General features: G+C 34.8%; 1 protein-coding gene across 1 annotated transcript in view; it reads left to right on the top strand.

Moving 5' to 3' along the window:
- LOC150100475 (uncharacterized) overlaps positions 1–27,899 on the top strand; it is a 177,607-nt gene that overhangs the window by 48,368 nt on the left and 101,340 nt on the right. The window contains exon 3 of the mRNA XM_090402662.1: positions 14,308–14,443. Within this exon, the coding sequence (XP_090258788.1) occupies positions 14,308–14,443 (136 nt within the window). The remainder of the gene's footprint in view (positions 1–14,307; positions 14,444–27,899) is intronic.

Below are 27,899 nucleotides of genomic sequence, written 5' to 3'. Positions count from 1 at the left end.
TTTTTTCTTTAGAAACTGAAGTTTTTCATCTTAAAAGCAAGAATGAGCCGTACAACATACATTGTTAACGGACATACTGGCCTCATAGCGTTAGCTACGTCGAACTTCATTACAACAATAAACGAACATTATGGATATATCAAAGTTCCTTTTTTTTTACCGATTTCAAATCTCATTGCGTTCCTTTCAGATCAGAGTAAAGTATATAATTATGCAGATAATTTAAACCGTACAGTGTTAAAAAAGGGAAAAGATCAAGATATATACACCTTCTTTAAATTCCTATTTCGATACCATTCAGACTGGGATGTTTTTTTTAAAAAAATGGCGCCCACCTACGAAAGATTTTAGTGAACCTGTAGTATATTTGTATTGCGGGTGGATTAAAGTTAAAGATACCAAGCAATTTTATAAGCTAGGTTTAAATCCTTTTTCCCAAGTAAGCAAACAGACAAGTAGGTCAAGTTTGCGCCTGCACATAGTGCAAGTCTGAGGCAACTCGTGGTAAAGGTGGAGTAATCCGATCACTTTCCTTAGTATTTTCCCCTAATCCAAAGCACATTCCCTTGCGGAGATGTATGATGCTATGCATTAAAGGCAAGGATCACTACCGAGACCGGTTTCGATCTTTATTGAGGTCTCGCCAGTGGGAGCCAGACGTAAAAATGCCAAGGTTGATGTAATGCACAGCTTATAAATTTTACCTAAACAAGTTGCCTCAAGGTGCTTTGACCTTATTAAATAAAAATCTCAGGATGAGAGTAAGATGTAGACAGTTTTTTACCTTGGGTATATACCTTGTTTAAGATACCAAGCAATTTTATAAGCTAGGTAAAATTTATAAGCTCTGCATTACTTCCATCTTGGCATTTTTAGGTCTGACTCCCACTGGTGAGACCTCAATAAAGGTCAAAACCGATCTGGGTAGTGATCCTTGCCTTTAATGCATAGCATCATACATCTCCGCAAAGGGATGTGCTTTGCATTAGGGGAAAATGCTAAGGAAAGTGATCGGATTACTCCACCTTTACCACGAGTAGCCTCAGACTTGCACTACTTACAGGCTCAAACTTGACTTACTTGTCTGTTTGTTTACTTGGGAAAAAGGATTTAAAATCTAGCTTATAAAATTGCTTGGAATCTTAAACATAGCATATACCCAAGGTAAAAACTTTCTATATATGTATTTTTATTTACTTTTTTTTTTTTACATATCCGAAAACTCTTTTCTAGAGACCAAACATAGAATCTATTCAATCTGCTTTAGATCTCCAATTAACATCGTCTCCAGTTAACCTCTGTAATGTATTATTTCTATAACACACCGCATTAACTGTTCTCAGGCAAAACGTCCATTACTTTTTGGGGAATCTCGATAACCTCTAATGGACACTCTCTAGACGACTCCATAGAAATGACAGACTATGTATCATTCTGTGAAACAATTTTGTGAAAGTTTCATGCAAATTATTGCATGAAACTTTTTCTCTTTTAGTGATGGTCCCTTGTACAGGATTCCCCCCCACCTCTCTCTCTCTCTCTCTCTCTCTCTCTCTCTCACACACACACACGCACACACACACACACACACACACACACACACACACACACACACACACACACACACACACACACACACACACACACACACACACACACACACACACACACACACACACACACTTTAAAAAGCACAGTACATTAAAAGAGAACGCCTTCATGCATATTCCAGATGGTATGTTTTTAGTGACGTGCGCGGAGATAATTATTTCTCAAGATATCAATAATTAACATAATAATAATAATACCACTAACTGTGTTAAATACGCGTTTATTAATTTGTTGTTTTAATGTTTTTGAATTATTTGTTGTTTTAGTTGTTATTTTATTATTTTAATTAGCTGGCCCCTTCCCACAAAAAAGATCTGTTGGAAGGGACTAGCTAACAAAATTAGACCTATATAGTGACTTGCTATTTATGTTATTCATAAAGTTACATAACTTCACTGTTACATAAATAGCAACATGTTTCAGAATCATTCTGATAGTTTAATATTACATTTCATTTATTTTCAGTAAAAATGTTTAACAGTGGATGAATTCATATTTCATTAATACGAAGAAACGAACGGGGAAAAAAACGCACGCAGTGATGGATGCAACTCACATTTGAACACTGAAGAAGGAAAAAAATGTTACTCCTAACCCATAACGACTGTATGATTAATATCACGGATGTAATTGAGTGCCTTTTTAAGCAACGACTGTCTTCCACAAAAAAACACTGCGCTATATTATCATTAATTAAAAAAAAACGTACAGCTTATCCTTTTGAAACCGCAGTGTCCAATAGAAACGATCATTTGCTTTTGCGGTACCAAAACTAAGTTAGCATTTTTTAATAATTTTCTCTCTTTCAACACAGAAAATTAAAAATAAGCTATTTTTCTGCTGATGCTTTTTGTGTCCGCACAAGCGAACATCTGCTCCCACGAGGTTACATTTACCCCAATATGCTTACTGTGCTGTAGGAGGCGGTAGGAGCTTCACACCAATTACCTCTTCCCTCTAGTTTTCCTCTCTTCGTTCACTCCTTAGTGACGGCGATAAAATTAATATTTCACCAAGAATCATCACTCATGCAGAGACGTAGGCGGGCGCCCTTAATTTTTTCCCGTAATTACATATGAGAATAAATGGAGGACGATAATTTACGGCAGTGCAGCGGGGGAATTAAACTAGTATAACTTATCATCTCCGCCCTATCAACTCATCTTGTAATTCTGTGTACCGTTAAATTAACCACGGACGAGTTATTTTCCCTTACGTTTTTGTCGGGTTTAGATAACATAACCCTTAATATTTAATATACACGGAGTTAAATCAACTAGGATCAATCCCTTTTTCGCCCTCCCCTCTGCCTGCTTCTTCTTATTTTCCGCGTTTCATTTCTATTTGGTAACGTGCAATACTCGGCCACGTCCTTGATGATTTCATTAATTACCGCTGAGTGGCGTGGCAGCACTCGAGTGGTGTGTACATTTTTCGCTTTATTTGTTGCCTTTGCTTGTGATAACCTGTCCGCTGCCTTCTTCAAGATATTAATAATGAATACGATTTCATTTCTTTCCCAGAAACTTCACTCATTCAGCAACTGCCGTGGTGATGTTTGAAAACAGCACCGAGAGACAAGACGTTGAAAAAAAATTTAATTATATTACAGCATCTCATAATACCGATTTCAGTTTCACTTGAGGTTATTGCTTACACGGAAATAGACACATTCTTCTGAGTTATATTTGATGAATTTATTTCACAACGAAATGATGACATTTCTTTTTTTCCGGTAAAGATTCAAGGATTTTAGCGAACGTTTAAGGTTTACATCTTCCATGAAAGAACTTCGCCACGTTTGGGTACATTTATTTTAAAACTTGGCAATTTTTTAAATCTGTTTTATGTAACCTGCTGTCCAGAAGTGATATATCAGTACAGTCATTCATTTTAGTACATTCTGAAGCAATCGGCACCGATGAAGGTGGTGATTGCTTCAGAATGATCTGTTTGTCAGTCCATCCTTATCAACTAGCTTTACAAATAATGACTCGATTTTGATTAAACTGTAAATTTTACACTCGGAAGGAAATGTTTCTCTTGAATTTGTTCCGAAAAAAAAAAAAAAAACGATGACGAACTTGGAGTAATAAGGAATACCACTGTTTTTCCCCATAAAATGTAGCCTATAATCCTACCGGATTACTAGTAGAACTCCTTAATCTCCTTAATATACTAATTTATTCACATTTTCATTTTATCTTGCAAAAATCAAGTGGTATTGCATATTACTCAAAGTTCACTCCAACTAACACGCTGTTAATTCGAATCCTGCGATGGACGATGGCTTTCATTGTGAATTCAGTGGTAAGTGAACTTCATCATCCCATGTGACCCTGATTATTGTCCTTTTTTTTTTAATTCGCATTAAATATTACGTTATTTCCCACTATTGTAAATGATTGAAAAATTTATGCGAGGATATCAGATGCAACATTGCCAACGCTCTGCTATTATTACGTTGACTATAAGAGTGTCTTTCATATAAATATGACAGAAAATTTTACTTCAATGGCTGTCTTCAGTGTGATGCCTCATCTCTTAATGCCAAGATGAATTTCCCAGCACTCTGTGACTATACTTCTGTTTTTAAAAAGTATCATCCTCCTCCTTCGCACATAGTTTTCCGACGTATGACGTTCTACAACGTTTCTACTGCTTGATATCTCAGGCAATACACCTCGTCAAGCCTGAAACATTTCGAATAGCCTTCTTTTTATTACATAAATCCAGAAATAAGGAGGATAAAATCAGCTTCTAGTTGATCACGAGAGTTCAATATTCGCCACTTTCCTCGGCTGACACACATGAACTGAGGATGAAGACCAAAACAATGTGAAATGGAATATTTTAAAGCATACTCGCAACGAAAGGAACCAGAAACGAGGAAAGTACAACTCACTTTATCTGCCCACAGATAATTCTTATCGATTGATAGCTCAACAGAGAATATAAATTCTCTTTAAGATGCTTGTGCCTTCTCATTCTCTGGATGTTTGACAACGACAAAATGAGAAAGTGAATCGTCTATAAAGAAATAGCAAATATAGAAAATTTTGAAAAAAAAGTAAAAGAGGAACCTCCCCTACTTGGTCTATCCTTTCATCTTGATGTTCCTTTACTTGGAAGAGTATTCAACCTAACGGAATCGTTGATACCTATAGAAGTGGAAGTCCAGAGGCTCTGTGCTTCATCTTCTATAAGAATGCCGATAATTTGTTTAGCATAAGTGTAGAAATTAACTTTAGAAATTAACTGATGCCATTATTAGTGAATTGACTGATATGCAGAGATAAAATATACACTGTACGTATATATTTTATCCCCCACTGTTCATCTGTACTGCGCTATTATGATGTATGTCCTGAGGTGTTCCGTAATATCCATACAATTTGTGAATCTAATGAGGTTACATTCTTGCGTTATATGATGTGCTTTGTTAATTTTTTTTTTATTGAACAAACCATGATCTGATGATTAAAAACATAAAACGTGAATTAGAATTTTCCATCCACTTTGTGCGTATATTATTACTGTCTGTTAGTTGCAAAATCAGTTTAAGGATTATTATAGGTAACTCTTTCTCTTATAAATCATGGTTTTTTTTATTTTATTATTTTTTTAAAAGACTGTTTAATGTTCAAAATCCGTTTTTTAATTTCTTATCCCCCCACAAGATCATTTATTGTTGAAAATCTTTTTCTATTTTATTTTTTCTGAAATGTCTTTTAAAAAAATAGTTTAAACTCGCTTGCCTGCTTACGATCAGCTATCATTACTGCATATCTGTAAACAATGTAAATGCTGACTGGTTGGCGGACCAATTCTTTCGTTTCTAAAATCCAACCGTTTTATTATGAAAGTATTATTTTGAGCTTCAGATTATGCGAAATATTTTATTGTAGAGTATTGTCGTAAATGACCTACTATTCACAGAAAAGTAGATTAATAAAATGTGATCAGTTTAAAGTCAACACGCCTCTCAAGATGATATTGCGTCACTCATAAAAATATTCGAATTTTATAATGTAAATAATTCAACAGTTCAGTTCTCTACTGTTAAAGGCTGCAGCTAACTACACATTAGAATCACTAATTTCGATGGATTAAGTATCTTTCTGAGGGCTGAATAGAAATAATCAACACTTCCTTTATTAAATCATCTTTAAAAATAAAAATAAAAATGACGGGAGTGACAAGCAGCTGAATAAACGACGCCAGAGTAAGGGCATCCGTTTGGAGACCCCTTGGGATTAATTTATCCTGCTAAACTAATCATCAGGATTGATTTATCCTGACCATTCTATCCTATTATTGGTTTATCCAGTGCATCCTTAGTGCAGTTTGCAGAACAATAGACAAATGTGGCTTCGATTGGAAAAACCTGAGGTTGATCTCATTATGACGAATCTTTACGTGAGCTTTTTCAAATGATGGTGAATCAGTTGATTTCATAAGGAATCAGGGTTTTTCCTTAAGAAAAGTTAGTGAGCATACGCAATTGCATACAAAAAAAAAAGTGTTTTTCAAACTTTTTTGACAACGACGACAATAGTCAATATAATACAATAATAATACTAGGGCAACTCGTAGAGTGGAGAAAGCTCCGGGCACTTCGCATCTTTGCGGAAATTTATTTGATATCTTGGGCTCTGATTCCTCCAGATATTAAGTGATAAAAATATACTACTCGTTGATGCTAATGAAAAGAACCAGAAGTGAGAAGGATAGTACTGCTTTTATCAGCTTAATATGTGTTAATTACTTATAATTCAGCTTCGAATTTCTTAATCTCTTCTCTTTATTCTGTTTATCTCTATACTTTGCAACAGTCTTCCCTGTACAGTTTTCAGTAATGAACACAGCCTTCAGTAATTCAAGAAACACATTAGCAGATTCCTCTGTAAATAATTTGTGGATAAAAAAAAATAAAATAAAAATTATTATATTTAGCAAATAATTTCTTTTAAAACATCTCTGGACATACAAGGAAATCACAATCTGATAGTGGGCCTCGAGAGGAATACTCACACCAACGAATTTTTTCTACACACACACACACACACACACACACACTGGACAGTCGTTCCTAAAAGTAATTCATGTCACGCATTTGCTCATTACGAGCATTTCTAGGGCGATAAATTCTAGGGGAGTAGAATCCCCTAGAATTTATCGCTTCAATGGTACACCATAACTGTTGTTATGATGCTGTTCGAGGTTCTTGAGATCTGGTGGTTCCTCGTTCTAGTGATGAATTAGCAATTCCTCTATCTGCATTAAACGTCATCTGAAAATGCTTAATCGTTGTCGAAACCTATTATTTCTCTGGTATCGGAAGCACTACTGGAATTCTTTTTTTTTTTTTTTTTCAGATTATATTTTTAGATGTTATGACGCTCTCCCCCTCCTTCCATAGTCCTACTTGAGATCAAATATGGTCTGAATGTTGGTTCAGTTTAATCTTTGGTTTCTCGTTTTAATTTTTACCTGTCACTTGTTTTTTATTTTCAGTTGTTTAAGGATTCAAAGAAATGTTATAATCAAAGACGGGTTGACATACTGCAATACATACAGTGTGCGGAGAATGTAATCAGTAGGTTTTATTTGTTTATTTATTTAACCAAATTTACTATTTTTTTACGACTTTGCGCTTAAAAGAAACCGCATTTTGTTCGTACTTTATTAAAAACTAAGTTTTTTCTTGAAGTATTTTTTATCCAAGATTAGAATTTACTTTCAGAAATAACCACCTCCCCCCCCCTTATCTGCTGACGTATATAACCATGAGCAGACATGGATACAGCACGACTTGCTTTATCTTTTAAAATCAAATCTGTTCCTTCGACCTGCTCTTGTAATTCTACGACTCTGTGGAGGTATTCGTTCAAGGAGCTGATTAATATTTATGTGTAATATTCCCTTCTAGCAATGCCCAGACTTTCTCATTAATATTTATTGAGTTCTTATTAATGATATATTACTTCAGATAAAGCGGTTATGGGTCACATGCTACAATGTTAATCTAACGTATTTATCGTTAGGTCACCAAAATGCAGTGTATGATGTATACATGCCTGCTAGCTGTACAGGAGTCCGCAACTACTGCTACATCGGAAGTCGAATTTCCATAATTTCTTTAATATTTCAGAGTCAGCCGATCGGGTCAATGATTTTTGCGGTTGTTGCCTCCAGTTCAGATTTGATATGATTCATACTGGAAACGCCATTTCTATTCCTACAGAATGAGTCAGGAAGACAGAAACAGACATAAAATATAAACCTTCCAAAAGTTACAATTTTAGTTTATTATTATTATTTTATTATATTTTAATTCTAGAGCACAACTATTTCATTTGACTTCACTGTGATCTACGTATCATGAGTAATTGCTTTTGCAATTACTTATAATAGATCAAATAGTTGTCAAATTGACAAAATAATTGACTAATTTATACTTAAATTATTTCGTAAATTAAAAAATATATATTTTTTGAATTTCTTTTAATTATTTGAAGTGCACGTTTTATTCAGAATTTTAATTAAGTTAGTTTTATTAAATGTGTCTTTTACTTTGCTGCTGTGACAACAGATCGAAAAACGCACATTTAAGCTAAGTTGAATTATGTCGCCATTGCTCTGTGACCTAAAGCCTTATACAGTATGTCAGTAATTTATCTGTCTGATCACGAACTCTTCCTAAACAAGGAGCTAAGAGCGCCGTAGCATACAACTTTGTGTTAACTGAAAGTCTTAAGGCTTTGCCTGTGCTTCGAATGGGAAATAACATGTTTAGAAGAGGACAACACTGATAATAACGGATTACTGGATATATACAATCTTCTTTCTATAACAATGAACCATAGCGCAAAAACTTCAGCATGCTCTGCATTAAATGACTTTTTTTTTTTTTTAAAAAAAAGACATCTTATAAGGACTGGCTTGAAGGGGCGAAGCAAGAATGCTTTTCATCTTCCCCGTTATCTGTAGAGGACAGTGTAGGGATAAGGTGTTATTGAGCTGTTAAAGCTCTGATCATGGCAGGAGGGTAACAGCAATAGTCGAGCCTCAGTTAGAACTTCATTGGCTACAGCATTGCTATCCATTATCCTCCAAGGGTATTGGATTAATGAATCAATCACTGCATCTCACAGTCGATTGAACCCCCAATCCAAAAAACAACTTCTTATAGTGCTTATAAGAACTGGGCGATGGACTGAGTCCTTGACTCTTTATCCCGTCATCTGAATGAAGAAAATCTGTGGATGGAGTATTATTGAGCTAAAAAGCTCCAGTCATGGCTGGGTAACGGCAATAGCCGAGCCTCAGTTAAAACTTCATTGGCTACAACATTGCCATTTGTTATCCGGACTTATTCCTACCGCTTTAGTTCAAAAAAAAAAAAAAAAAAAAAATCATTGAGCTATACCTGTAGAGGATATCTATAGAGGACAGTGTAGGGATAAGGTATTATTGAGCTATTAAAGCTCTGATCATGGCAGGAGGGTAACAGCAATAGCTGAGCCTCAGTTAGAACTTCATTAGCTATAGCATTGCCATCAATTACCTTACCCTCCAAGGGTATTGGATTGAATGAATCAATCACCGCCTTCACCAAAAAAAAAAAAAAAAAAAAATCATAAAGATCCTCTGGAAAAATATAAATAGACTATACATTTTATAAGCTGGTGCTTAAAGCACTACAATAGAAATTATGGAAATAAAATTAAAGTTAACAAAAAATAATTTATGTTTACTTTAAATAATAATTGCCTGTATTATTATATATCTATTTCATGATTATCAGTTTGCATTTTTTATTTTTGTAATAAAAATTATGAATTTAAAATCATAACATTTATTAACCGTTAAGAAGTTCATTATATATAAAATAACTATGCTATACTTTTTTGTATTTAATTATTGTTGGAATTTTTGTCATTTTTATTTAATAAATTATCTATTCAATTCAATATATCAAATGAATTTTTCTGAAGGTCTTCCTGTCTTTTTTGTTTGTAAAAATTTGAGTACTGTTTAATTTATTTATGTTTGTTTAAACGGTGATCTATTTTAGATTAAATGCGAGGGTTGTTTCAAAACTTGCACTTTGTATTCCTGTTGTCAAAGGATTTTTTTTTTCTCCTCGCATCCAACCTTTTTTAACAACTTACATTTACAGGCTTTCAGTGTAATTTTCATTCGTCTTATCACGAATGACCAATGTTTGGACAAGTCTTGTATTCCTGTCAGCAAACCTTTTTTGCTGATATGTTTGACAAGTTGGGTCACTTCAGCAGAAAACGTCGTCGATAGGAAGAGAGCATTTTACACGGAGTACTTCTATCAACTTAAGGAGCAGATCTCGAGAGCGTATATCAGAACCGTGAGTGTGTGGGAGGGGGGAGTGCTTGCTATCCATACTTTTCCCATCAGATCGTATAGTTTACGAGAAACGTGGTCTCGCATTCAACCTAAGTTCAGAGTCTTCCTTCATTTTAAAGCCTTATTTAGCGGATTAAACGTTAAAAAACCGGTTTATTTTTATTTGAATTTGAAAAAACGGGTTTTTTCAAAGAATTTGACGAACAACTTTCGTGAAGGTGGAAATTATTACGTCATCACACTGGTACGCATGCATTGTTTACAGAATTTGGGAATTTGTGCTTATAATAATCCTCACTAATTGCAGCGTTGAGCGTATCTATCATTTTATTCATTCACTAAACCAGCGTTTCCCAGGTTTTTCCTGCGGCGGAACACGTCGCAAATTCTAAAATTTTCACGGAACACCTTGGTTATTTTGTAATGTATTAATAATTAATTAATCAATAATTAATAATTAATTATTATTATTTATTTAATAATTAAATATTGATATATTACAAAATTAATAATTAATTATGGCATAATCATAAAGAGTATTAATACATTTATGTATACGGTGTGACATGTTGACAAATATAAAATTGCATTTAAATTAATCACTGGACTAATGAAATCTTGTAGCGTATTGTAGTTTCATCAGGCCAACATCATTAAATTAATTGGTGCTGATTTTCATTGACATATCCCATTCTGATCACCAAAAATGTATAATATTATTATAAGTACTTACGAGTGAATGCAGACTTTTTCTCCTGTGTGCTGGTAGTTTTTCCCTCCTTTTGTACATCCTGGAGATCTTTGTAGGCTTGAGGTGGATGAATCACTATCGGTTGCGTCACAAACACCTCCAATAAGAGATTTCTTAATAACAAAATTAAACAAAGTGCCTTCTTCTATTCATATTAAAATTTAAATCTGCAGGCCTATTACTTTTAAAAAATCACGGCACTACGGTTACGAAACAAGCACTTTCATCCTACAATACGAACTTGCGAAGAAAGTACTCAGTATTACTAGATTTTGAGAACTGGATACAGACCACCTTGATCTTCAATTTCAGTGTAAAAATTTTCTTTATATTTCCTTGCTGATTGGTCACTAACATTTGCAACACAGGTGTTATTTCTTTCAGTTTTGAGAACAGAGGATACGCCGCCCATTGTTATAATCGGCTTGCAGGCAATTTTTATGATCGGTCATGAACAGCGGTATTCCCTTTCCCAAATGTTGAAAAGTTTCGATGTGTGAAAATTAACGATAATTCACGAATACTTCCACGTTTAAAAATACACGGCTTGGTCACTAACATTTGCTACACAGATGTTATTAGGCGTTCTGGGTCGGAGCTTTTCGATATATTCACGAATATTATTCTCCTCAGAATATTTCCACTATAAAACATGTATTCATGAAAAATGCTTAGAAAACTAAAATGACGAATTCCAGGTGAACTTCTCGCGGAACATTTATTCACCTTCCGCGGAACAGGGTGTTTACTTACCTTCCACATCATATTCATTTTATACAAAATGTTGAGCAGCATTAGTTGATTAAAATTCAAATGCTTCTTTATAGGCTGATTTAGAATCTTCGTCACAGCAGCTGAAGTTATGAAACAGTCTGTTATTTCGGTCAACTACATGCACGAAACAAACACATCCTCATGAGGAAGCATGTAGTTGACAGAAATAACAGACTGTTTCATAACTTTAGCTGCTGTGACGAAGATTCTAAATCAGCCTATAAAGAAGCATTTGAATTTTAATCAACTAATGCTGCTCAACATTTTGTATAAAATGAATATGATGTGGAAGGTAAGTAAACACCCTTAACATCCATAGGGTGGCGATCCTGATGATTTGTCATTCTATCCACACCCTGGGGAGGGGGGGGAGGTTAACGAATATCAGTGATCAAGTCTTTTGACTCTTGATTGAAGTGATTGATCCGATTTTAAAATATTCTGTCTAACATTATTATAACTGAATGGCTATAATTTGTGAGTATTCTTACAGACCTCTATATCGTATATTACACGTTAGAGTTGTACAAGTTAAACCACAGACTATCATCGCCCTAATTTCAAGTCTCTTATCCTTTTGCTTTTCCATTTAAGATGTCCGTTGAGCTGAATAGTAAAACCAGTTAAGTTGTTTATTTACTTTGTTTATTCATCTCTCTCTGTTTGCAGTCTCCTCATTGTCTCGGACTGCAGTCGACAAGTATTTCAATGCAGCATACTGAGGATCATCAAGATATAACTGGGAGCGTGGTCTTTCTCTGCTTTTGATGAATTATCAGCCGTCTGGCGGGGGAAATAATAATAATAATATTAAGAAGGAACATCAGTAATTTCATATCTAATGGAAAACAAATAAGAGTTACTTTAATGGAAAACTTTTTAAGACAGGAATGCATTAAAAGGCGACTACATTAGGATAATATTGCAGCAACGCATGAATGTCTGTAAAAACACACTCTCACTTAAGGCGAAGTTTCTGAAAAAAAAAATGAGAATGGCTGATGTTGAGTAACGACAAGTTGTCGCGAAAACTGCATAAGGAGCGCTACCAACAGGGGCGTTAAGCTGTAAGCAGCACCAGTTTGATTAAGCCGTTGGGCCGTCTGCGCCATCTATTACAGGTGACACCTTAGTAATTAGATCCGACATCCTAGTCTCACGCTCTTTAATGCTACTGGTCGCCAAACAATTGTGTTTCGCAAAGCAAAATTAAACTCTGTTGTTCACACCAATACGTCGCCAACAAGGGAGTTGCATTCTAGTTCCTCTTGCCATGGGCGAAACGCTGGTAAGAAGGGGAATGAAGTAAAAGGTTTGTATCGTTCGTTGTATGGAAGAGAAGAGGTTGGTTGAAGCATAATAATCTGTTTAAATGTAGCGGAAGTGTGAAAAAGAGGACACCTCATTTCGACAAGATTAATCCAGGGAATTGCTTGGTGAGGTCAAATTTCGCAGGTTTTCCGAATAAAGCGAAATTAAATAGCATTCTCAAGGATACGCATGCTGAAGTTATTTCGAAGTCTATTGTAAAACAAATTTCCGAAGTTAAATTCATTTCAGTCAGACTCTCAGTAAAACTAAGTAAAGAAATGAAAGCTTTTGAATCCACTTAATGAATAAATTAAACGCTACGTTCTGTAGACTGTTGTACTTTGTCAGGTTAACAAATCTTCAGACCTGCGTTTACTCAATAGATTGTTTACCATATTTTAAATCAGAAATATGTTGAAAATATGGGATTTATGTACTGCATTCAAAAAACAGTAGAAGAATGGGCACAAAGGAAGAATGAATCGAGGAGATGTGGTGATAAATCGTCAACATTCCAAATTTACATACAGAACTACTTGTTTTCATAATAATAGCAGCAGTCTCACAGTAGGTGATGAAATCACTTATCACCTTAAAGCATTCGTGTGGGTTCGAATCCCATGATGATATGCGATTCGAACCGTCGGAGGACATGAGCGATATCCGCTAGGCAAAACCGATTCGACTGCCTTTTTTTCCCCATTTTTGTAGTTTGAGTTGTTTACGTTTTTTTTTTTTTTTTGCTTTTTTTTTTTTTAGATTTTAAAGGTTCCTTCCCTTTTAAACGCGGATTTCGTTTTCAGACTGCAAGGCAGTTTTATGGATTCTGAAGTTATGAGTAAAAATATAAAATTATTTGTCTTTTTAGTAGTTTTTAATATTTTTCAATTTTTTTTTAATATTTGCAATTTAAAACACACACTCCCACTATTAATGAATGATTGTACAGTTATTTGCTGTGAAAAAAACTTAGAATATAGCAGATGCAACTTGTATGTGTGTATGTCCTATCATTAGCTCCTTATTTTCTTGTCGACAATCTTATCTTAGGTTCGCTGCCATTTCACGACCACATTGACCTGGCTTCGTAGAAACGTAATTAATGCTATGGTTAAGCTTGAGCTGTTTAGGACTTGTTGAATAAAAAGCCTGAGTTTCTATATAAAAAATAAAAAATAAAAAATAAAAATAAAACCTTCCATCTTCAAAAGGGATCAGGTAAGCCTGTCACGTCATAGACGAGTTTCGAAACAGACTTTTCTAGCACAGGATATGGGCAATACCAAAGGTGCTGTGGAGGGTCAAACTATACCTATTGTGTGATTCCATTAATGAATTAGATTTCATCTTGAAGCTAGTATATCTTTTTGACTTTCACTGCTGCTGCTTCTGTTATTGATTGGAAAATTAAGGTGTTATATTATTTATACTGATGCTCTTCGCATTATATTTTAATCGAGTTTTCTTTTCAGCTGTCCAGGTCAAATCTCAGCCACGTTTTCCTACACAGATCTGATCTTAACACAGAGGGTACGTATGGATGCGAGGTATCCACAGAAGCTCCTTCCTTTAAAACAGTTAAAGCAGAAAACGACTTGAGGGTTTATGGTAAGTTTTCGTTGTTTAGTATTTGTCACTGTGATTTGCTAATATGTAAACGTATACCAAGACAAGTAAATTATAATGATATATTTAATCTATTTATATATTATTTAATATATTAATTTATTATTTAATTTAATTCAATTTCAAATTTTAAACTTAGATTTAATTTAATTAAATATTAATTATTAGTATATTAATTAATATATTATTTAATATAATGATATATTTAATGTGCGATTTTTTATGCAATTGCGTGTTGGCAAATTTAAAAAAAAAAAAAAAATCTGGCCTCGTGAAAAAGGCAAATATAAGATATTTTGGTTACAATGTATTTTGTTTTACACAAAGTGGCGGCATGCATAGTCCATCTGAAGAAATTTCTTTAAAAAAATAAAATAAATAAGAGAAGATACCAGAGACCATCTCCCGGTAAATAACAGATCATCACTACGTTAAAAAACGTTTAATTTTCTTGACCAAAAAGCTCTGGAAAAACTTTTATTGGGATTATATTGATCAAGTGTATATAATAAACAACTAAGTTATACCAACTAGTTTCACCAACTAAGTCTGTTGGCATCTTCAGGGTACATAACTGATGTAAGGCACTAAAAAGTAAAAAACTGTTACAAACTAAAATCAACCGATTCCAATTATATTAAACAAAGAACAGAGTGCGTACAATACATTCATAGAGAGTGGATGATCTCACTTGTTATTTAGGAACGTTCTATAGTTGGCACTATAATTCAGTTCTGGCGAGAGTTGAAGGATCTGATAAGGGTCTTCCAGGTCACGGGCAAGATTAGTCCTTGGTTCCTGTTAAGGTTTTGTGTACAGCGAGCAACTGTTGTGGCCTCCTTAAAAATTCGGGAGCGGAAGTCCTCCTCCATGTAAGGAATTGTGCTTCTATCCCACTCATGGTTTGTTCTTGAGAAATGAAACGCTAACCCCGATTTTTCTTCTCTGTTATTATTGGCGTCACCTATATGTTCTTTTTGCCTAATTTCAAGCCTCCTTGAAGTTTGGCCGATGTAATTCAAGCCGCACGAGCATGGTATGTTATAAACTCCAGCATATTTGGAGAAAGGATGAAAGGAGAAAGGCCACTCTTATTTTATGTGGTCTAAGGAGTCTAGCAATCTTATTGGAAACTGTCCCTAAGTATGGAATGACGATGGTAGAAATATAACGTACATCATCTTGTTGTCTTTGTCGGGGTTCAGAGAAAAGTATCTTGTGGACGAGTCTTCGAGGAAATCCATTCATGGTAAGGTTGGTGGATGTCAGGGATAGTTCTTCCTGGAGGTCTTGTTGATCTGTTGTAAGGAGAGAGGCACGGTTCTTCAACATGTGTACAATACTAAGTTTCTGAGAAATGTGGTGTGAGGAAGTGAAATGTAAATAACGTCCTGTATTGGTAGGTTTGCGGTAAACTGAGAGGTTGATACCACCATTCGGAAGCTTCTTAAGGTACACAAAAATGGAATACCACTACGCCCGATTGTGGATGGAATCAATTCGCCAACTTATCTGTTATCTAAACACCTGGCAGGCCTCCTCAAACCTCACATCCATAATTCGGACACTTATATACGATATTCGCAACATTTCGTTGAGAAACTGAACAACATCTCTATCTCCAATACGGATTTACTCGCCAGCCTGGATGTTACATCTCTATTCACTAACATCCCTGTGGAGGAAGTGATCAATAAGGCAGTTTCCAATAAGATTGCTAGACTCCTTAGACCACATAAAATAAGAGTGGCCTTTAAACCCACAGAAACGATTAGACAATTCTTAAGATCCCCAAAAGATAGCCATCCTTTCTCCAAATATGCTGGAGTTTATAACATACCATGCTCGTGCGGCTTGAATTACATCGGCCAAACTTCAAGGAGGCTTGAAATTAGGCAAAAAGAACATATAGGTGACGCCAATAATAACAGAGAAGAAAAATCGGGGTTAGCGTTTCATTTCTCAAGAACAAACCATAGAGTGGGATAGAAGCACAATTCCTTACATGGAGGAGGACTTCCGCTCCCGAATTTTTAAGGAGGCCACAACAGTTGCCCGCTGTACACAAAACCTTAACAAGAACCAAGATCTAATCTTGCCCGTGATCTGGAAGACCCTTATCAGATCCTTCAACTCTCGCCAGAACTGAATTATAGTGCCAACTATAGAACGTTCCTAAATAACAAGTGAGATCATCCACTCTCTATGAATGTATTGTACGCACTCTGTTCTTTGTTTAATATAATTGGAATCGGTTGATTTTAGTTTGTAACAGTTTTTTTACTTTTTAGTGCCTTACATCAGTTATGTACCCTGAAGATGCCAACAGACTTAGTTGGTGAAACTAGTTGGTATAACTTAGTTGTTTATTATATACACTTTATCAATATAATCCCATTAAAAGTTTTTCCAGATCATCATTATGTACTGTTGAATCTGTCATTACTTAATAATATCACATGAACTGCGCAGATAATAGAAAAATTCGAAATTCGCATCAGTTATAATAAATTTGAAAATTACATAAAAATTATGAAATGTCTTAAAACAATATATAAAATGTAAATGAATTATATGAGGAATTTCTAAAAATGATTAAGTATGCAGACAGCAAATCGCAATATCATAAAAGAGTTACTATAAAAAGGATCTTCATACAAACTGGAAAACAGATGAAATAAAAAAAAGGACAAAAGAAAAACTATATTATAAGCATAGGAAGAATCCATACAATTTAATGTTTGGATTTTCTTTAATGCTTAAAGAAAAAAATTAAAGTGCGTAAAAGAACGCTAATCTGTTAAAACGAAATTTCTTTCCTGCATGAACGATAAAAGTAAACAGTGGAAGTTGGTAAACATGATAATTGGTAATACAAAGCAGAAAACACCAGAATTCCCAGATGGCAATGATGTCGCCATTGCACTTAACGAAATAAATAAACACTTTACAATCTATGACAGTTATGATTTTGATCCTACAGACAGGATCAAAATTAAGAATTAAGAATTGAATTCGATGTATCTATATGCAGTAAATGAGAACGAAGTAAAGAGTGTAGTAATCTGATCAAAAAAAAAAGAGAAAAAAAATGGGATGTGATCATATTAATGTTGAAAAACTACATATTATAATTGAACATAAGCTAAAGTTATTTACAGCTTCCATAGCTCAGTATATACAGACGAAGCCCTTTGGTCAGAAAGACCTGGGTTCGATTCTCTTCAGTTTCGTGAGGAACCTTTATTTGGTCTTTTTTGACCAAAGGGAAGTTAGCTGGTCTCATATGGAGGTAGGGGGTTTTTTCGCCCGGAAAATCGGGTTTATCGTCCCCCCAATAACAGGCAAACCGGCCCAGCGAACACACACGGACTCAGAATTATCCCCCATTAGGGGATCAGCAAGGAGTGGCAACCCTGTTGCATTAACCTTCTCGGTGGGGGAGAACTAACCCGTCCTAGGATAGGATGGACGAGTAGATATGATGATGATGAAAGTTGTTTACACAATTTATTAATAAATCTTTAGAACACTTAAAAGTTACTTCACTTCTTCCGTTATTTAAGGAGGTAACAGAAATGAAATCAGGAATTACAGACCAATATATATATTATCTATGGTCTCAAATGTTATTGAAATCCTAATGAAAAAAGAACGATTAAATAGCTATCAAATTCTATAATAAGCGCCTACGCTCCTAAGTGACGTCACAGGCGCTATCGACACGCCAAGTCCACTCCACCCCGCCTTAAAATACCCCACATCGAAAACAACGCCATCTCCCGTTTTCTCCAAAACATATACAGTAAGCCCCTTTTTAACGCTGATTCGCTATAACGCGGTTTTTTCCGGATCTCTAAAAAAGCGCTAAATATTCCATGATTCGATGTAACGCTGTTCTATTCGAACCCAAAAAAAGCACAATATTTACGCTGATTCAATTTATCGCTGTATTTCCCTTGATTCGTATAAATACGATTATTCCCGAATCAATCAGCGAAAGGTTGAAACAAAACAAAATATACGAAAAAGCGTTTCGCTCGAAATTAAAATGCAGGTGCTGAGGCAATTAGAAAAAGGTGAACGTCAAGTTGGCATTGGGGCCGCTTTAAATTTGTCTACTTCTACTATACGAACAGTTTTAAAAAACAAGGACAAAATTAAGTGTTTAGCAACCACATCGTCTTCTGCAACAAAGGTAACCCGATCCAGAAGCAGTGTTTTAGAGGAAATGGAGAACGTCTTTCCATTTGGATTGATGATGAAACCGAACGCAACATGCCATTAAGTCAGGCAATAATCATGGAAAAGACCAGAAGTATTTTTTAATCATATTCAAAAACAAAGAGAGGATACGAGCGAAAACTTTGCAGCTAGCAGAGGTTGGTTCGATAGATTTTTTTTTTTTTAAAACAACCTCTACAACATTCGAATCACCGGAGAAGCGGCGAATGCAGATACTTCAGCCTTTCCATCAACTTTAAGAGCCATAATTGAAAGAGGAAATTATCCTCCCGAACTAGTTTTTGATGTTGATGAAACGGGACTTTTCTGGAAGAGAATGCCAAAGCGTACATTTATATCGCACGAACAAAAGCGAGCACCAGGATTCAAAGCTACAAAAGACCGTTTAACCCTTCTTCTGGGCGGTAACGCCAATGGTGATTTCAAATTAAAACCGTTGCTTTTGTATCATTCCAAAACACGAAGATCCATGAAAGGAAAGTTCATATAAAAATAACTTAAAGTAATACTGGTTTATTCTTGGTCACGTGTCACCTTTTCCCAATTTATTGTGTGTTAAAATGACCCCGTTTAACGCTGTTTCGTTTAGCGCTTTGTCTTCTAGGAGCGCATCCTGAGCGTCAATCGAGGTATTCCTGTGCCCATCACCTCAAAAATCCACCCACCCTGGCCGCCACCTTATAAAACACACTACTGAACACACCTTTCACAACAAATTTCCAACACATATGTCCGCCTGACCAGTTCCTAACATAACACGTATAGACAATAATATTGTATTTACAAACCATTCATCTCAGTACAAGAGCTTAATAAAATTAATATTACAACCAAGTAATATTAAACTTCAAAACCGACACTAAAGAAAAGCACGAAAAAATATAATCCACTAAAAAAAAAAAAAAATCTGCATAATACTTCCTTTGATTCTGGAAGGTGACTCATTATATTTCTTAATCTTCCGCCTGGTGGCATGCATAAATCAGTTTTAACAATAACAACTTAAAATAAAAGCATAATAATTCCATACAACTCAGATAAAACGTATACTACATTGACTATCTTAGCCTAGAAGGGAAAAGTGTAGTATCTGTTCTTACCAGCCTATATCTGATACGGGCCAAGTTATTAACTGATTTGAAGACTGCAGTATTTTGCTGACAAAATTCACTTTATTTAAAATATCATACGAAATCTTTGGCGCCTTTACTATCTGGAGCCTGTGTGCGTCGCACACATTGCACATATGGTTGTGATTGTGAAGATTATTAAGCGAACTTTTCATTCTTACATTCTGTGATCGTTAGTACAATCACAAAAAAAGAAAAGAAAAGAAAAGAAATATATATATATACTGTATATATAAAATGACCCGCGTTGTTGACCCCTGAACAACACGGGTTTGAACTGCGTGGATCCACGTGTACGCGGATTTTTTTCAACAAATATAGTGCAAAACGTTTTGGAGATTTGCGACAATTTGAAAGAACTCGCCGACGAACTGCATAGCCTAAAAATGTTGAAAAAATTAAGAAAAAGTTAGATATATCACGAATGCATAAAATATATGTAGATACCAGTCTATTTTATCATTTATTACCATAAAATATGCACAAATCTTATGAAAAGTTAAGATTTATCAAAACTTACGCACACAAGCACTTACAGACCGTACGTGGCAATTTGCAGTCAAGAGAAATGTGAAAAAGATGCAGTATTAAATCATAACTGTTATTGATTAGCATAAAATAAAAAATTTTATAACGATTCATTCATTGATGTATAGGCTAGACTACCGCGAAGAAATCGTATCGATTGCACCAGGCTGCCATAAAGCAATCGTATTGCTGCTTCTTCATTATCATTGCATGAATCTTTATACTTGTAAATAAATATGAATTTCTTCTTCAAATTATGCTTTTATTTTTGATGTCTAGTGTTAGTAGGGCCACCAGGTGCATATGAGCCGCCTTTGTGCAAACGTTGAAAAACCGTCCCCCTTTGAAAGTCAATGAATTAAAAAATGAAACATTTTTCTAATAATGATAGATATTTATTACAGTAATAAGTACAAGAGTAATCACACAAACAAAACAAGAAAATCACATATGAAAAGTAAAGCATATAATTATATGTATAACAAAATAATTTTGGATCATGTATACATATGAAATAAGTCTCTAAATGACGTCATCTACCATCAAGTATATAATTTTTTGGTATCTTTAATTTAAACTGGTTCTACATCCAAATTATCTGCAATCTTTGCAGAATTAATAACACTTTCAAAATTTTGATCTGTCCTATAATCTGTTAATTATTTTGCCGTTTGTTTAACACATTCAATACATACATTACATTAGCCAGGCGCTATCAGCCCGGGGGGGGGCTTTTGGCCTCAAGCACCACATGTCGCCACTGGGCACGGTCCTCTGCGACTGTCCGCCACCTTCTGGTCTCCAGCCCGACAGCCTGCAGGGTCTTCCTTCTCCTGATCCGCCCATCTCTTTCTCGGTCTCCCTGATCGGAGTCGGGCCTCCCACGCTTGTCTCACAGTCCTTTCGGGGCCCATAGGGTACAGGTGCCCCAGCCACTGAAGATGCCGGGCTCGCAGCTCCATCAAGACGTTTGCCGAGTTGTATAAAGCGTGTATGGCAGCATTGGACCGCCTCCTCCAGCCTCCGTCTGCCATGACCCCTCCAGAGATACGTCGTAGCATCTTGTTCTCGAATACTCTCAGATGATCGGCTTGTCTCGCCGTGAGAGTCCACGCTTCTACACCGTAGAGGAGAACAGGCCTGATCAAAGTCTTGTATAGTCCCACCTTTGTAGTCCAAGACAGCAAGCGCGAGGCGAAAAGGGGACGCACTTGATAATAGGCCACATTCGCAGCATTTACCCGACTCTGGACATCAGCCTCAACTTTGTTGTCTTCAGTCACGAAAGAACCCAAGTACCTAAATACCTTCACCCTCTCAAACTGAGCAGCTCCATCTGGATCTTGAGCAGCATGGCGACTCATAAAAAGGTATTTTGTCTTCCCGGCATTTATTTTCAGGCCAACTTCTTCAATAGCAGTAACCAATGCCACCGCGTCGTCCCGTTGATGCGCCATAACGTTCAGGTCGTCAGCGTAGTCAAGAATCCTAACTTGCGCCCCCATGTCGACTCCACCTGCCACTTGCTGTGTGTTTCTAATTACTTTTTCTAACACTAGACTGAAGAGAATCGGAGAAAGCCCATCACCCTGCTTCACACCGGTCTGTACTTGAAACGGGTCCGAAAGGTCACGTTCTGCTTTCACTCTTGCTCTCGAACCAGCTACGCACACCTGCGCCATTTTTCGAAGTTTTCGAGGAATTTCCATCTCTTCTAACACCTGCCATATTTTTGGGCGTATCATTGAGTTATAGGCTTTAGAAAATTTAAAAATCCGGTTGTGTCTGCACCTATAACACCTTCAAGTTGTAGGTGTTGACGCTATCTCGATCTTCCTTCCTGATCAGCGTTTAACCCACAGGTAGGTCTAGTCCTTTCACAGTTGAAAGTTTTTCTGTCCCCAGGTTGGGGTTGACCTGAACAAACCCGGACTGCGAAGGCCAACATCGAGGTGGTCCCAAGCCCTTTTCAGGGCGGGGTCTTCCGGGCCAGGTCATCTCCCTTCTTTTCCTGGTTATACTGTTCTGGGTTTGCTCGGCAAACTCATTCCTCTATAGAATTGTCTTCCACATAGTCTTTAGATTTATTTACACTTGTTAAATTTGCTTAGTCTCTCCTTTTTTTTTCCTTTTCAGGATTTTTCCTTTTTAAAAGTGAAAAATCAACGACCGTTTTAGAAGCACCCCTGGGGGGTCAACAGCTAAAACAGGTCAGCTGAGGCCTCTTTCATCTACTCTACTACTATGCACTCTATCTTTATTTCCTCTCCTACTATCTGCTGAATCTCAGCCTATCTTACTCCACAGGCCAATGATGAGATACGTTGAACTCACAAAATTTATTTTTTTTTTTAATCCATTTCCCAAAGCAAACACACAAGTAAGTCAAGTTTGCTCCTGCAAGTAGTGCCAGTCTAACTGACCCATACGTAGTGCAAGTCTTAGGCAACTCGTGGTAAAGGTGGAATAAGCTCTGATCTCTATTCTTGATATTTACCTTTAATGCAAAGCCCATCTCCTACAGGAGATGTATGATGCTATGCATTAAAGGCAAGGGACCACTACCCAGACCAGTTTCGACCTTTATTGAGGTCTCATCAGTGGAAGCCAGGCTAAAAATACCAAGTTTTAAGTAATACAGAACTTATAAATATTTTACCAAAACAAGTTTCCATAAGGTGCTTTGACCTTATTATATAAAATTCTCAAGATGAGAGATAGATGTAGAAAGTTTTTTAACTTCGGTATAACCGAAGTTAAAAAACGATCAAGATGAGAGATAGATGTAGAAAGTTAAAAAACTTTCTACATCTATCTCTCATCTTGATCTTTCTCTCATCTTGATCTTTCTCATCTTGATCTATCTCTCATCTTGGTATCTTTAACGTATAATATACGTTAAAGATACCAAGCTATTTTAAATATAAACCTGGTTTTAATTACTTGGGAAATGGATTAAAACCAAGTTTATATTTAAAATAGCTTGATATCTTTAACGTATATTAATCCCGAATTTAAAAACTTTCTACACCTAGTGTTTTGTATCATATATGACAATACGAGTATTATCTTATATGTAGGAACTGACAGACATACGATGCATCTTGTAAACAGACGACGTGAACTTACGGTATCAATAAATACAGTATTTTCACTTCCTTATGATTTCCTATAACATTTTCTTTTCTCTAGCTTACTTTATTGTAAGAATATAGTACATAATATAATACATACTATATGATTTCCTATAACATTTTCTTTTCTCTAGCTTACTTTATTGTAAGAATATGGTACATAATATAATACATACTATATATTTGATAAGTCTTCCAATCAACAGTTGGCTCTTGGTGGTTGTTTTCGGGGAGTCCAGGGTTATACGCAGATCATCGCCTGCACGGGTTTAGGTACTCTTAGCCCATGAGTTGTTTACGGTGAACTTATTATATATTATATATTATATTATATTATATTATTATTATTATTATATCTTTGTTTGTTATAAATTATATTATATTATATTATAAATTTTATGTAAATTATAACTACTAGCAACATTCATAATGCTGCTGACTCGAGATGTATTCAAACATGGAATTAGGAAGCATTTCAGTCTTTTCCCGATATATATTTGAATGCATGTGTTTAATAAAAGAGGTGTATTAAAATATTAATAAAATTTAAAAATCTTTCTAGTTATATTTAATAATTACTTTTTATAATAATTTAGAATTTCACTTACATAATAGTTTTTAATGAATAATTAATATTTGCAGAAAATAGTAATGAGTTTTAACGCAAATATACGAAGTGAATAAGGAACTTATTACTCGATTACAGCGTTTCCTTAACTTGTTTAGTCACGGAATATTCTTCATCTCACGATATATTTATGGAACACTTATATTTAAATAATATTTAGAAATACTGATAATTACTAAAAATATTTATATAAGAAAGCGAGTTTAGTTAGTTATGCTTACTTGTTTTCCGCACTACCTACAGAGATAATTGCGTAATTCTGAAGACAGTCCTCACTGCGCAGCCAGTACTGTGTAAACAGGAAAGAAAGTATCAGGGACTTTCATCCAACCGATCATTTCTCCCCCCCCCCCCGCTCTCAACCCGTACTCCAAGCTAAATCGCATACGCATACTATATTAGACCTGCTACTTTATCGTGGGTCATCACCTCTATGGAGAGCCAGCCAAAATAAAGTGTTCCACGGCCTATTCGGTTATTAGTCTCTGCCAGTATATTAATAACTGAAAAAAATGTTAAAAATTACAATGATACAAAAATGATGTACCCTACAAATATTCAAAATATTTATTATTATTATTATTTTTTAATTATTAATTACGATTTTTCACGGAACATCATTATTCTGTTTAACAGTTTTTGAAACTACTATAGAATGACTACTTTCCTTTCGCATGTTATATAAAATTATGGCAGAAAAAATAATAATAATAAATCGTGTTATTTCATGAAGTTTATAATATACTATTTGGTTTCTAGAGAAGGATTTCCAATCATTTTAATTGTTTTCCTGCCCACTAAACGTATTGTCAATGTCAGTGTTGGGAGTATTTTTTTTTTTACTGAGATATTATTGCTTCTGCAAATCCATAAATAGAAATATATTAAATAATATTCATTATTCTTTATATTAGATATATTCTTAGCTTGTTAAAAACTATTATGTAGTCAATACGCCAATTCATATGCAAACTTAAATTAACTTTTGAATTTACTTTAAAGTTATCTATCTTTGTTAACGTTACTAATTTATAACACGATTACCAATATGAGAGGAAAAAGACATTTCTTAAAAAAATTTATATTTTTTAACATCTCTCTGTCAACATTATTATTATTCTTATAAAATACAAATGAGATATATAATAATTAATTTGTAAGTTATTTTGGTTTATTTTCAATTTACTTTACAGATATGTAGTTTGCTTATACACCCATTTTTGTAGTATATATGTTTAAATATAAGAGAAAAAAAAAGAATAACGTGTGCTTGAAAAAGTTCATGTTTGGGAACTTCTCTTGTCGGCGACATTATTGCAATGTTGCTAATACTAAACGTTAAAAAAAAGTAGTATTATTACAGGTTAAAACGTGATATACGTATTTCTGCCTTCAATAGACGGAAGTTACATCGCGTGTAATTGGTGCACATTTTGCTTTCGATTAGCTGAGTTGTATTTTATATTTTATTTTATATATTTTATTTATATATATTTTATTTATATATTATATATATATATATTTATAAATAAATATAAACGTTTTCTGGCACTACTAAAAGAGTCCAGTTTTAATTTTCTGAAAAAAATTTGACTCCACTTCTTACCTCTGATAATGATACATGGATCTCCAAAGCAAAAATTGATTTTCTATGAATTACGCAATTATGCTAGTTTCGCTATATTAGCTCCCCCCAGGGTTAAACCTCGTATATAAAGTCCCCCCCCTCCCCCACACACACACAGAACAACTCCATATAAATCGCATTAAATTTATAAGAGAACAATGGTATTTTAATATCTCGATGATATAACATAACCATATAACACATTGTATTGTAAAAGAAGAAAAAATAACTTATCAATATAATAAAATTATTATCATAAATAAAATATAATGAAACATATTTTATTTGTTGAATAAATAATAGGGTATGTATTTTATTAAATAAACACATAATCTATTTTTAAATGTAAATAAACTTATACATTCAGCAGTTTTTAATTTAAATTCAACGCTAAATTATTACATTTACTTGGTGTTGAATACATTTATTTAGATTAAGAACATCAGCTGTCATCAAACTGTGAATAGAATAAGAATGAAATATAACAAAAATACATTAATTCAGTTTAGATATTAAAATTTCGCGTTTTTGCTGAATTGTGATGTAGCTATAACTTCTATGTTCGAAAAATTGAATTAATAACTTATCGTGTGCGAGAATTAACATGCCATTGTTTACTTGGAATACACACGTGTGAGATTTCTATTTGTGGATAACATTTGGCAAAATTATTATTTTTATTTTAAAAATGAAATGGCTTAATTTACATCTACCTATTTTCCGATGAGTAAAGTGATTCACTTTGTTGATTAAATACGATTCATTTCGATTTTCGCTACCATCTTCAAAGTGTTTACATTCTTCTGAAGATGCAGTTAGTTTTCTTTACGAATCAGGATTTAATCACTTTTGTTTGAAGAAAAATATGTTATAAACAATTTGTTTTTCTAATTCTGCTCCGTTTCGAGAGTGTTTAGTATCATTAATATAATATAGCATTGCATATTATAACTGTTTCCCTCTTTTCTTTTTTTTTTATATTCAATTATTTCAAATAATTTATTCGGATATTTACCATAAATAAATAAATCAAGCAAACACACGTCGACAGATGATTTTTAATACTGAAAAAGTACATTTTACTTTTAACTTTAAACATTTTTACCGTAACAAATCTTAAAAAGAATCCATCTAACGACTCATGCAGAACAGCTAGAGACGAAGGCTAAGATTGGATTTTCCAATGAGCACAGGAGAATGGCGCGTGTTATTTCTAGCCACTAGGCCTAATCTGTACTAATTACTTGCATCTTTCACGCAGGATATTAGTGGTATGTACTGCTTCGTCTAGAATTAATACATTGGTAAATAGGAATGTTTCAGAGGTAAAAGCTGGATCCAATTAATTCGATGCTAATTGCCTCCAAGGTTAAACGATGCCACGATCCTAAAGGAGAGAATAATAAATGCGAGGAAATCAAGCCACCCCAGTACACCCCGGATAATTGAGATTGCCTTCTCCATTCTAGCGGTGCAGAATCAAACGTGTCATACATTCGCCGTAACTTTCGAGCTTTATATCAGCTCTCATGACCTAGTTTGACTCCACGTGACACAGTTTGCATTGCTTTCGGTTACAACGATCGATGGTGCACGATCGAATGTGGCTTCGTTAACTCAGTGACGTAGACAGCCGACACAAAGGACAGCGGCAGAGCATTGCAAGAGAACACTGTGCAAGATATTACGGATAAAATGGCGAATTCGACTCAGAGGCGTTTAAAAGCGATGATGAACTTTGTCATATGATTTCAATGAATATAGCTAGTTGTCGGATCAGTATCCGACAACTAAGATGAGGCTGGAATCTCTGGGAGTTTCGTGAGTATACTCAAAGAGGTCTGTGTGTTTTGCGAAAAAGAATCCCGTCACTGCTTAATTGGACTTAGTTTGCAAAGAGTAGAAAAGTTCTCTGATCATTAAAGCCTTTGAAACCTTCTGACACTGTTTATTAAGCTAAATCAGTGTGTTTCCAAACTGTGGATCACGATCCGTCGGACAGTGTCACATCCCGCGATTAACTTCTAGAGGTATATTTATGTCCCTTCCGCTTTGAGAAGGAGCATTTTGAGAAAGCCGTAAATACATACGGCATGCTAGTTCGAATCTTTTCGATTATATTTTTACATTAATTGTAAAATTAGTA

The sequence above is a fragment of the Typopeltis vanoorti genome, chromosome 13, assembly GCF_054136105.1.
Source record: "Typopeltis vanoorti isolate ZY-2024b chromosome 13, IOZ_Tvanoo_1.0, whole genome shotgun sequence".
Taxonomy (NCBI): Eukaryota; Metazoa; Arthropoda; class Arachnida; order Uropygi; family Thelyphonidae; genus Typopeltis; species Typopeltis vanoorti.
Note: the sequence above shows the minus strand (reverse complement) of the source record. Positions and strands in the feature narration are given on the sequence as shown.